Below are 12,393 nucleotides of genomic sequence, written 5' to 3'. Positions count from 1 at the left end.
GAACTCACCGGCGCCGTCCTGCGAGCAGTGCCGAGCTTCCAGCCAACACCAGACCAGCAGGCTGCAGTAGTCGGCGGGGCTGCGCGTTCCCTGCCACACTAGCCAGGCCAAACTTTGCACAGTACTGCGTCAGCATAGCATTGCCCTCCAGCAAGGCCAAAAGCAACATTGTTGAGGCAGAGACACTCATGGCTGACGCTACCAGGGACAACACAAGCCTCAGGCGCTGCTTCCAAGGCTGCAAAAAAGGAAGACACAAGCCAACACAATGAAACAAGGAACACAGTGCTCCAGTGATGCGGACAAGAAAGAACGACACAATGTGTGCCATGGTTCATATAACTGTATCAAACCAACTAGCCCAAAAGTCGGTACAGCAAAATGAGCTGCTGGACAGAGGTCATTTTGCCGGGGTGCCAACAGGTCTGCACAGTTAAACAAGACCAGTTGCGCGCAAACCAATACCTAACAACAAAAACCAACAAAATGAAACTATGGGTGGCATATTGTGAGCATTCCTTTAAATTTTTTCTATTCCTTTCTTGTTACCTATTACACACAAATGGTCAATAATGTGACAAAGTGCAAAAACAAATAATTGGGATAGAATCCCTGCGCTATAAATAATGGCCTACAGTCCTACACTATTGATATGCATGCGCCTGCTTGCTTTTGTATGATTTCTTGAATTTAATCAGACTCTACGTGATCCTAACCATCTTTATTGTGTACTTACCGTGTGTTCGGAAAATACTGTAGCTACTACATCTTCCTCATCTTATTTATGCCCTCCTGCTAAGATCCCAATCATAATTGGCAGTAGGTATTTAATTTTCACATTGTTTGAAGAACCCAAGGGCAAGCTCATACACATGCCAATCATGTACATATGTGGTGTCCAGCAATATGATAGAGTATGGGCAGCGACGGTTACCAATCTACTGGTCTAGTTGGTGATTAAAGTCAAAGCTGCAGAGCACAACGACAAATATGGGACAAAAAATGCAGGCAAAACAGCACTGTGTCTTGTATGAGCCGAATTACGGTGTTTATTGTCCTGGGGAAACGCACACAGGCTATGAGAGAGGCCATAGTGGATAGGTTCCAGAATAATTTCCATGACCTGAGGTTCTTTAACGTGCACATAAATAAAATGTTTCACATGCTACCTTTATTAAAATGCCATCAGGAATTGAGCCTGTGATGCCATTTTTCAGCAGCAGAACATCACTAGGCCACGTGGCAGGTGCTATGTGTGTGTTGTACTCCTTTGCATCTATGTCTGTGTACTGAAGCTCTCACACACAATGTCTAACCTACTTAAGATCATCAATTTCGTGACATAGTTCTGGCTTTCTGCTATTCATTCTACAGTGTAAACACACGGACAGACTAAATCCTTCACTTTTCTAGATAACCATAAGCATCTGCCATCCAAGGAGGGCTCGCATACAAGACAGTAGTGTGCCAGGACTCTCCAATGGCCCGGCAGCGTGCGGCCGACCAAGTGTGGCCGTAGCAGCGAGTCCTGAAGGGTCAGCGTCCTCTTGACCTGTGCCTCACACGGCTGGCACAGTGGGTAGACTTCTTCGAGGTGCTGCCGGTACTGCTCCACCTCGGACTCGAAAAGGCTCTGCACAGCAGGACACATTGCGAGAAAAAGTCAAAGCGCAACTCTACATGTTGTACCGTGGAGTCGGATGAAATCTGTGCCATTAGAGGATCTAATTGACATGATATATACATGTCATCTGGGTCATACATATGTATGACTCTTCAAAAAAAGTCAAGAATGGGTATACATTAGTTACAGCATTACCTATTGTTGAACACAATGCTGGATAAGTTGCTTGTTAGGTAAACATCTGTGTAAATTTCTAGCACAGATTATCAGAGTTTGTGAGCATATCGAAGCTCGACTGTACTTGGATGTTCTGCTGTCCTCAAGTGCATCTAGCATCGTGTGTCTCGATGTTCACCCCGGAGTTTGAGAAAGGTTCCTTCTGTTTCACGACTGTCCTTGTCAAAGAAAAAAAGGATGAAATCAAATGTGTCTATTAAGATTATGTTGCTGCTGATGTCTTGACACCAGTAACTAAATTAGAACAGTCACATAAAAGGGGAGGGGTGGAGGTTTTGCAAGCTTTGTTTGAATGCAGCATCACGAGATGCTGCCCAGGCCTACATTTCTGCTAACACATATATGGTTGGGCAAAGTCTTGCATAGTCATCTTCAGCGAAGGCTGTCCCCTTGAAGGTTTCTAAAATGAAAGCTAACAAAGAAGCAGTGTGGTTGAACCACAATGGCACTGTCCTCGGGTTAACTCTGGAAGAAACAAAACAGTACCACGGATGTGATACAGCCTCGAAATAAGCTGCACGAATTCAGACAGCAGCTAAGCTGAACTACAGCTTCACTAATGTTGCATGAAAAGCCTAACCAAAGTAACCACAGTAGACACATACATAACCATGATTACATCTTCTGTGCGAATGAACGTAACTGCAGTAGAGTTTATTTGCAATATGGCTTAATCACAGAGTGCCTCTGCAAGTAGGGTCTAAAAATGTGGCAAATTTGTGTCACTATTTTATTGCCAAATTTTTTTATTTTATCAACCTCAGTGCTTTAAGTACGATTCCCAGGGAACAAAACTAAGTTCATCTACCATATTGAAGAACGTGACACCTATTGCGTCACATTTGGCAATAAGCTTGTAATCTGAATGTATGTGAGAGTTGGCATGTTGGGAGGCCATGATCGAAGATAGGCAGCATACAAGGGTTCAACACAGAAAACACGATAGGACGAAGCGCTTACTTCATTCAGTCTCAGTCTCGTTTTTGGGTCTCATGTCGTTCCCGCTATGTTTGAACTTGCAATCAGAGTTATGTTACACTGGCTTATTACCCAAGTTGTGTGCAATTCAGCCTGAGCACCTTTTCAGCTTTACAGGTGGACAAGAGTAAATAACAGAGGACATTTCAATTACACTGTGAATTGATATGCGCCCAATTGCACTCGAGTGCAGGAGCATGCTGTTAGGAATAAAACTCTCGAGCTGCTAATAATTGCAGCACTTCACAAGCCTCACTGTCACATTCTGTATGCAATTACTTCTTATGTCCATCTCTAGCTCAAATGAGAGAGAACAATCGCCAAAATAATGCTGTATTATTCCCTGTATACAAGGAATGCAAATGTGTTTTGACACGCATTTGTGTTCCAGTAGTTTTTTTTGCAACATGGCTTAATCACAGAGTGCCTGTGCAAGTAGGGTCTAAAAATGTGGCACATATTCAGGGGCAAATTTTACAAGGACAAGCAAGGTGCAACAGCTGATAATATTCATAAGGCACGCACCTCCTCTGTGGGAGTGAAGTTTGCCAGAAGTCGAACCTTGATGACCTGATGGTAATTGCAAACAGAACACAGCTGGTTGTCAGGCTTCAGCTTCAAAGCTCCGGGCGAGGAATCTGCTTGGCAGCTGGAAGTTGCTGTGAAATTGAGGGCTTCATCAAACTGTGCAGGAATTGGCTTGTTGTAGTCACCATCCTGGAAAATAATATATAAATAAATGAAAAAGGCATGGAAAAGCATTTCTTAAATGCTGCCTCAAGACTGGACAAACACGATCCAGTATATTGCAGATTACTAAAAGTAATGAAAATTATATAAACATATGAAGTAGAAAAGACAGGTGAAAAGCCACTGATACGCTGCTTTTCTACACAGCAGTTTACTCACTGCGGCAGTTTATTGTTCCTTGGAGAGGAGCGTTAAAAACAATCTCGAATGTAGGCACCTGAACTCATTTCTGTTAAAAAGATGGGGCTGGACTGCACCCACAACATCTCAGTCTTGTCTATATGCAACCAAGGACGAACGTTTTTAAAGGCACATGTGCAAACACCAATTGTTTGTCAGCTTGGTTATTAGAGAGCTTTAGATTATGGGATGCGAGTGATTTGTGTATCCAAGAACCCAAACTATGTTAAGGTTTTCCTGCAACCCAAGCAGGCTTTTGTTTGCAAGCGGAATGCCAAGCATCTTGCATGCCCTAATCTAATATTCCTTCCGTTCTCAACTATATGGCACAGCTTCCTACTATGAAATGCATAAATACTTCGCCACACGATTCTGAATACACACTTGCATTCGTTTTGTCAAGTTGACTTCCCTCTAAGTTATTCAGTACCTATGCCTGGTGTTTGAAAACAGGCACCGGCCCTTAAAAAGTGCCGTTACGCAGAATTATGATGTAGTACATGTTGGGGCTAGACGGTTCATACTGAACAATTTCAACCCATAAGATTTATTGCCACATAGTGCAAAATCGGAACAGAAAGTGGATGGGAACAAGGTGAGCACCATGTCGTCCCCTCCTCCTTTCTGTTTAGAATTTGTGCTAAGTGGCCATAAATGTAATGGTCTGACATTGTTCAGTACTTATGAAGTACACTGTTTTGTATTGAAACAAAGCCTTTTCAAAGTTATTCATGTAGGCACATATCATTTTGTGTATGCAATTTGCCCAATATTTCCTCAAATATAAGCAGTCCAGAAAGTGAATTCAAGAACAAGGCTGGAAATATTAAGCATTCTTTACCTTTGAATAAACTGGTATCACAAAACACCAATGGCAACATTACAAGTACCTAGTTCTGCCCATTTCTATATCGCACCACCACTGTGTCCGAATTACTTTGAATGACTTCTGTGGAGCTTTCTTTTTCTTCTTTAAGGACCTGTACATTAACCTTTATGCTGATAACTTTTAGTATGTAAAGCTGCTAAAGGACATGAACAGGGCCTTGTGAGCTAATCGAAGTTGTAAAACATTGGGTGCTTTTTCAACTGAAATAACCAGTTCATTAAGTAACTTGGCTGCTCAATATTTGAATATAAGGTTAGGCAACACTTGTAGTCCCAGAAATCTTGAATTCATTTAATGTATATACAATTCAACGTCAGCATATAACAAAGCTGTTTTCTTATAAAGAAAATAAAGAAATGAACATCCATAGTCTTCTCATATACAGTGTGACATTTAACTATATTGTAGGCTTTATTAAGAGAGAGAGAGAGAGATGCAGATGAGAGAAAGGCAGGGATAGGCTTTATTAAATCCACCCTTCTTTCACTTGATCTGCTTGAGGTTTCTCCCCGGTGATATCAGATCATATTTAGCAAGTAAATTTATGTTGTACCCTCAAATGCAAAATGTAACAGACTGCGCCTCCAGTTTTGACTTTGGTTAAGGCATCAGCTAGCAAACATATTGTTTCTACTTGAAGATAGTCTTCAGGTGCACTACACATTAAACAAGAATTCATGGCAACTGTCTCATTAAAATGACATGGGGCTCCGACTTTTCTATATGCCGGTACATGAGCGCTATAGAGTTTTGTACCTTGAATGTGCAAGTGCACAACATAAAATTTTAATACATACACGCACAAGATGTATCTCGCGAGTGTGCAAGCAACTGGGGTCACTTGGCAAGTTCAGCGTACCTCCTTGAATCCATTGTACTGCTCACAGCTCGGACAGTCCCAGCAGTTGATGTTTCCGTAAGGAACAACCGTCTGCACACCGCAGAACCAGCAGTTTACCTTGACAGAAAAGAGTGGCCTACATGGAAATTGCGGGGGAAAAAAAATGCAGTACGATCATTAATGCGGTGTTTCATTTCGCTTGTGTAAACACTATGCAATGTCGAACACAGGAACGTATATTCACGTACGCTTCGAATGTACAACAGGGAAACCACAGCTCAAGCGAGTCAGTCCGAGGAAGCAGTATTAAAAAAAAAAAAAATTATGGGGTTATACGTGCCAAAACCACTTTCTGATTAAGAGGCACACCGTAGTGGAGGACTCCGGAAATTTCGACCACCTGGCGATCTTTAACGTGCACCTAGATCTAAGTACACGGGTGTTTTCGCATTTCCCCTCCATCGAAATGCGGAGCAGTTAAAAGAAAATAATCCTGGCGTCTAAGTAAAAGGAAAACAAAACAAAAACGAAGCAAAGACCACGCCGGACGTTCAAATGCGAATGTTCGATCCTCGAATCTCCAAAACATCGTAGAAGCATCTTTCATACTTCTATGCGTAGGAGTGAAACAAGAGACGCGTAACCAGCCAAGGCGGTCATTAGAGGAACGCGAGCACAGCCAGGTTAAATGAGAAGAAAGCGGCAACTCCCATCGTCGCCCACCAGCACAAAACAGCGCTCGCCGATGCTCGCGGCATTTAGTGCTCGGCGAAGCCATGCGTCTACCTCTAGCTCGTGAGTCAAGGGGTCGAAAACCCATAATAGCGTCGTGCGGTTGAGCACACGCACATGCCCGCGGTCCAGCTTACAAACGCAGGTGCGCGCGAGAGAGAGCACAGCACGTGGCGGGACCAACGCGAAGCTTGGCGGCGCACCGGCGTTTGCAGTTGATGCTAACAAAATTTGCAGCTCTCTGTATGCGGGTAATTGGCTGCAAGTCTCACCGTATCCTTCTGTAGGAATACAGAAAAACAGGCACACCCAGTACCACTCCTGCGAGCACCGGCAATATCATACTGAGATTAAGCTAACTGTGCAAAGCTAAGAGAAACAAGTACAAACGAACGAAAAATGCCGCCGCAGCTCCCCATAGAATAAAGCGGGTTTCGGCGAATGAAAGGAGGAAGAAAATAAGGCGAGCGATATGCATGCAACATGGAGCGATCATGGATGGATGGATGGATGGATGGATGGATGTTATGAGCGTCCCCTTTGGAACGGGGTGGTGGCTTGCGCCACCAAGCTCTTGCTACTATGCTGCTTAATATCCTACCTAGGTTAACCAATGAAAAAAACAAAAAACCCCACTATGAACTACCACGTCCAAATTTTCTGATACCCTATTGCGAACTGTGCTTTTGTACGTCTCCGTCTTTTGTCGTTTCCCTACTTTTCTTCCACCAATCCTCCAATCGCCTCTTACTGATGTCTATTGCGGACCTGTTTGCTTTACCACTGCTCCTGCTGAACCCAAGGGCGTCAAGGAGGCCAGTGCCTAAATCGACCGCTGGATAGACGTCTTCACATTCTAATAAAATATGCTCCGTCGTTTCCCTAGCTTTACCGCAGCAAGCACATGCTTCTTCTTCCTTCTTATATCTCGCTTTATAGGTGCGTGTTCTAAGGCATCCCGATCTCGCTTCGAAAAGTAATGAGCTTCCCTTTGAGTTATCATAAATGGTTTCTTTCCTAATTTCGTTTTTTCCCCTTAAGTAGTTACTCATGGCAGGTTTCTTTTCCATTGCCGCCACCCATGAGATTAATTCAGCCTCTCTGACTTTCCGCTTGACCTTTGTTGCTGTGTTGCCCACCCCACAGGCCACATACTTGCTGGTAAGCTTCCTAGTTCTTTTCCTCCACTGTGAATCAATGTTTTGCCTGTACAGATACCTGAACACTCTCCCAGCCCATTTACTTTCCTCCATATTCCTCAGCCGTTCTTCATACTCAATTTTACTGCGAGCTTCCCTCACTTCAAAACTAGTCCAGCCCATATCCCCTTGCACAGCTTCATTTGTAGTCTTCCCGTGCGCGCCCAATGCGAGGCGACCCACTGACCTTTGGTTCCCGTCGAGTCCTGATTGTACCCCTGATTTAAAGCAAACAACCGCATTTCCAAAAGTAAGTCCTGGAACCATTACCCCTTTCCACATACCTCGGAGGACCTCGTACCTATTGTATCCCCATAGCGCTCTGTGCTTCATTATGGCTGCATTTCTCTTCCCCTTGACTGTTATGGTTTTTTCCTGTGTTTCCATATATCCGTTGCCTTCGTTTATCCATATACCAAGGTATTTATATTCTGTTACCCGAGGTATTTCTTGGCCCTGTATCTCCACTGTCTGTTCACTGTTTTCATTGAATACAATAACACCTGATTTTCTAACACTAAATTCCAAACCTAAATTGTTGCCTTCCTGTCCACAGATATTAGCCAGACGTTGCAAATCACTTTGCTTGTTTGCGAGCAACACAATGTCGTCCGCATAAAATAAACCTGGGAGTTGCTGCTCTATTACTGTACCTGCCTGTTTGTATGAGAGATTAAAACCGATATTACTTCCTTCTAGCGCCCTCTCCATCCTCACCATGTACATCATAAACAGCAGCGGGGATAAAGGGCACCCCTGCCTCAGTCCCTTGTTGATATGAACTTTCTCCGCGCTCCTCATCCCTTCCCATTCAACGCAAACAGTATTTTCTAGGTAAATCTCTCTCAAAAGCTGTATACAATCGTTACCTAAGCCTTCCCCTTCCAGAATATCCCACAAAATGCTGCGGTCTACGTTGTCGTATGCTCCTGTAATGTCCAAAAAGGCCACATACAACGGTCTGCTTTCTGCTTTTGATATTTCAATACACTGAGTAAGAACAAACAAGTTATCATCCAAACGCCTACCTATTCTAAAGCCATTCTGAAGCTCTCCCAAAATGCCATTATTTTCTGCCCATGCTTGAAGCTTTAATTTGATTGCCTGCATTGCTAGCCTGTATATTACCGATGTAATGGTCAACGGTCTATACGAGTGAATTCTGTCTTTCTCCCCCTTACCTTTATAAATTAAATTCATTCTACTTTGTCGCCAACTGTCTGGTATTCGTCTATCTTTTAAAGTTTTTTCAACTGCTTTCACGAGAGCTTCCTTACTTTTTGGTCCCAGTTCATTTATCAGCCTAACGGGAACCTCGTCTAGCCCTGTGGCTGTGCGCTTAGGAATTTTCTCTTCCGCTTTCTTCCAGTTTAAATTTGTAAGCACTAGCTCCTTTCCCCCTTGGGTCTCTTTCATGCTCTTTTTTTCCTCAAGTACAACCTTGTCCTTGCCTTGGAAAGATTCGGCTGTTACTTTTTGGATGTAATTTATTGCTGCTTCTCCTTCCAGTCTGTTTTCGTCTTCGTCTAGGATATGTTGTTGTATTGTTGTTGCCTTCCTGCCTAATAATTTTATGTGATTCCAAAATATTCTAGGTGCGGCCTTCTTTTTCTCACGTATTTCTGACAACCAACGTTCACTTTCACCTTTTAATTTTGTTTGCACCAGTATTTGAACCATAGACTTTTTCTCCCGGTATATTTCCCATTTACTGGTTACTTCATCCTGTGGCAACTGCGCCTTCTTTGCCTGCCTGTGCTCTCGAGATGCTTTCTGTCGTTCGGCGATGGCTTCTCGTATCTCCTTGTTCCACCAGCTTTTCGGTTTCTTTTTTCCTTTCCAATGAACATGTTGTTTCTCTTTCCGTATTTCTGTCGTTACTACACTTAGAAGCTCACCATATTCCCACTCCTTACTTGGCGACTTGCCAATTTCTTCCTCCACTCTAGTGACTATATTTGCTATTTGTTCAGCGTTCAAATTTGGACTGGCCATTTTGCTTTCGTTGCTCTCTTTCCCAACTACATATCCCATTTTCAAAATGATGCGTTTATGGTCACTCCCTATGCTGCTAAACCCTTCCTCATCGATGACCATTTCTCTCAACTTATCATGAATTCCTTCTGTCATCAGACAGTAATCAATGGTCGATTGCCGGTTTCCCACTTCCCACGTGATCTGTCCTTCACACTTAGGCCCTGTATTCACGATCACGAGGTTATGTTGCTCGCAAAGGTCTAGCATTGACTTCCCGTTATTGTCGGTATAGCCATCTAAATCCTGTATGTGGGCATTCATGTCACCTAATAGGACTATCTCAGCACCATTCCCGAAACCCCTAATATCAGCGCTTATGCATTCCACTAACTCTTTATTCTTCTCTGTGCAATTTATTCCGGTCCACAAATATGTAACTCCAAGCCAAGTTTCTTTCCCACTCATTGTACCTGATAACCAAAGATGCTCTTGACATTGTGAATTTACTCTTTTCCATTTGGCTCCCTGATGGATGAGCATTCCGACTCCCCCTCCCTTTCTTTCCGACTTAGTTCTGTTGCACCCTTCCCATACATAATTCTCAATAACTGGCGGCTCTTCTGAGTCTCTAAGGTGCGTTTCTGTAACCGCATACACCCCTATTTGTTCTCTATGTAACTGCTCCTCAATCTCTGCCCACTTTTCCTTTCTTCTGCCGCCCTGCATGTTTATGTAGCCTATTGCATGGCGAGCTCTTGTTCTTGCTTTCCTCCTTTTTCTGTTATCGACGGCGATGCTCTTCTGATGTTCCCCTAGGGGACCTTCTTCATTACTACCTACTCTGACCTCCTGAGCGCCCGCGGGCCCCCTAAAAAAGCAACAGCGCGACCCCCAAGTCGCCAGCCCACTTCTCGTGCTAGCCTGTAATTGAAGTGGATCCCATCTCGTTTAAAACCACCACAACTTCTCACTTCCCTGTTTACTTCGACAACCTCAAAGCCTTTCTCTCGGCTCATTTTCCATATTGCCTCATTGGCAGCCATTACGGCTCTTTGTACGTGACTGTCACGCACAGGCACCTCCGGCACCGTGCAAACCACGATCTGCACCTGAGGGGATAGCTTGCGCAAGTCGTCCACCCCCTTCGCCAAGCGCTGGGCTAGTCCTGGCCCTTTCCTGTTCAGGACGTCATTTAGCCCACCTGCTACTACGACAAGGTTGCGCACGTGGGCATTTTCCGTGAGCTTTTCTTTTGCTCGCTCCATGACAGAACCCAGTGTCTGCCCTGGAAATGTCCCTACCGCCACTCTTCTGTCGCCTTTCACCCTCTCCACAATTGCTTTTGAGCACCCAGCCATGTTTGAGTCGCCAGCGATAATTACCCTTTCACTCTCACCTACCTCTCCCTGCTTCCCGGCTTCCTGTGGCTGCAGCGTCGCCTCACTCGGGGCGTGTTGCGCTGCTTCGCTATAGCTACGTCGATTCACCGGCGGCGAGCTGGCGACCGCTTGCTTTGGCTCCCTGCCTCCCACTTCGCCCTCGCTTTGGTGTCCTGACTCGACATTAGCCGCTGCCCGAGTCTCAAGAGCGTCGAGCCGCCTTCGCAGTTCGGCGTTCCTTTCTTTCGCCTCCCCAAGCTCGGCCACAGTCCTCACCAACTGCGCTGCCTGGGCCGCCTCCACCTTGACGAAATTTTCAACCTTCGCCTGCAGTGCTACCCGCTTCTCCTGCTCCTCCCTCAGGTTTGCCTTAAGCTCTTCAAACTTAGCCGCCCAATTCCCTTCCAGTTTTTGGACGGCTTCCCTGACGCCCTCGCACGACCTGCACGTGAAGCTAGACCCCACCGCGTCTGCTAAATTCTGGAATTTAGTCTCGTCGAGGAAGCACCAGCGCAGGCACTCGTCGCACTGCACTTGCTCCCCGTCCCCCGCGGCCTTCACGTTTTTCGATTCCATCGCTAGGCCTACGTCCCTAGGCCCAACGAGCAAGTTCGCCAAATCACTCACGCAAACCCGACCTCGACCGCTATCCCAAACAAAAACGAAGAATTATCACTCCCTACTCCATGTAAGAATCCGAAGAGCTAGCTGAAAGAAATACCCCCTAGGCCTAACGAGGGAGCCGCCAGACCTAGACTAGACAAAGACTAGACTAGACCTAGACAAAGCCGGTACGTTTCCTACTCCTACCAAAAATTCAAAATTTGCGCCCCTACTCCATGCAAAAGAAAACACTTCAAAACACTAGCTAATAAAGATAAAAGAGTACTTAGCTACGAACGAAGTCGCTGAAGCCTCGTCCACAGGAGCGTCCGTGAGCCACGAACGCACAATCTCGCACAAGCTCGAACGCACAAATCACGCCACCACCGCACCGATCACACCACCACCGCAGCAAGCAGCATGACGGACGGAGACAAAAAGCACGACTTGCACGGTCGCGATGTGTCGCGATAGAATCACTGGAGAACAAGGAACGTGAGATACGGTAGACGGCGCCCCTATGACACTGAAACTCACTGAAACTGGCCTCCGAGATTGAGTGCAACGCGAATTCGTCTTGCGCGCTGACCCCAACTTGCGACATTTTAGTAAATAGCCCTTAGTGAAACTCTGCGTTCTACAATATATATATATATATATATATATATATATATATATATATATATATATATATATATATATATATATATATATATATATATATATATATATATATATATATATATATATATATGTATATATATATATGTATAAACAGATTGCGTTTTCAGCCCTCGCGCAAATAGTTCCTTACGAAAAACCTTCCTATCAAATGCTCGTGGGCTCGTGAAAAGGATCCTTGAAACATATGACCAATGATATGACATACATATGCCTTGAAACCATGCTTGGAACGCTTTTTGCTTCGCCGCCAAAACGGATGTGAGAAGCAGAAGACGTCAGAGTGACGTTTGTGACGTCACTTTCCGCTTCAAGATCTACAT

The 12,393-nt window shown here is 44.7% G+C and overlaps 1 protein-coding gene across 1 annotated transcript in view; it reads right to left on the bottom strand.

Annotated features, from left to right (window-relative positions):
* Nucleotides 1-6,685, bottom strand: part of LOC126547490 (uncharacterized) — a 31,112-nt gene extending 24,427 nt beyond the window's left edge. Inside the window, exons 1-5 of the mRNA XM_050195480.3 lie at nt 6,504-6,685; nt 5,518-5,635; nt 3,365-3,556; nt 1,454-1,633; nt 9-238 (exon numbers count right to left, since the gene is read on the bottom strand). Of these exons, the coding sequence (XP_050051437.1) occupies nt 9-238; nt 1,454-1,633; nt 3,365-3,556; nt 5,518-5,635; nt 6,504-6,574 (791 nt within the window). The 5' untranslated portion in view covers nt 6,575-6,685. The remainder of the gene's footprint in view (nt 1-8; nt 239-1,453; nt 1,634-3,364; nt 3,557-5,517; nt 5,636-6,503) is intronic.
* Nucleotides 6,686-12,393: the final 5,708 nt, after the last annotated feature.

This window comes from Dermacentor andersoni, chromosome 3, assembly GCF_023375885.2.
Source record: "Dermacentor andersoni chromosome 3, qqDerAnde1_hic_scaffold, whole genome shotgun sequence".
NCBI classification, from domain to species: Eukaryota; Metazoa; Arthropoda; class Arachnida; order Ixodida; family Ixodidae; genus Dermacentor; species Dermacentor andersoni.
The sequence above is the reverse complement of the archived record's forward strand: the minus strand, read 5'-3'. Positions and strand labels throughout refer to the sequence as shown.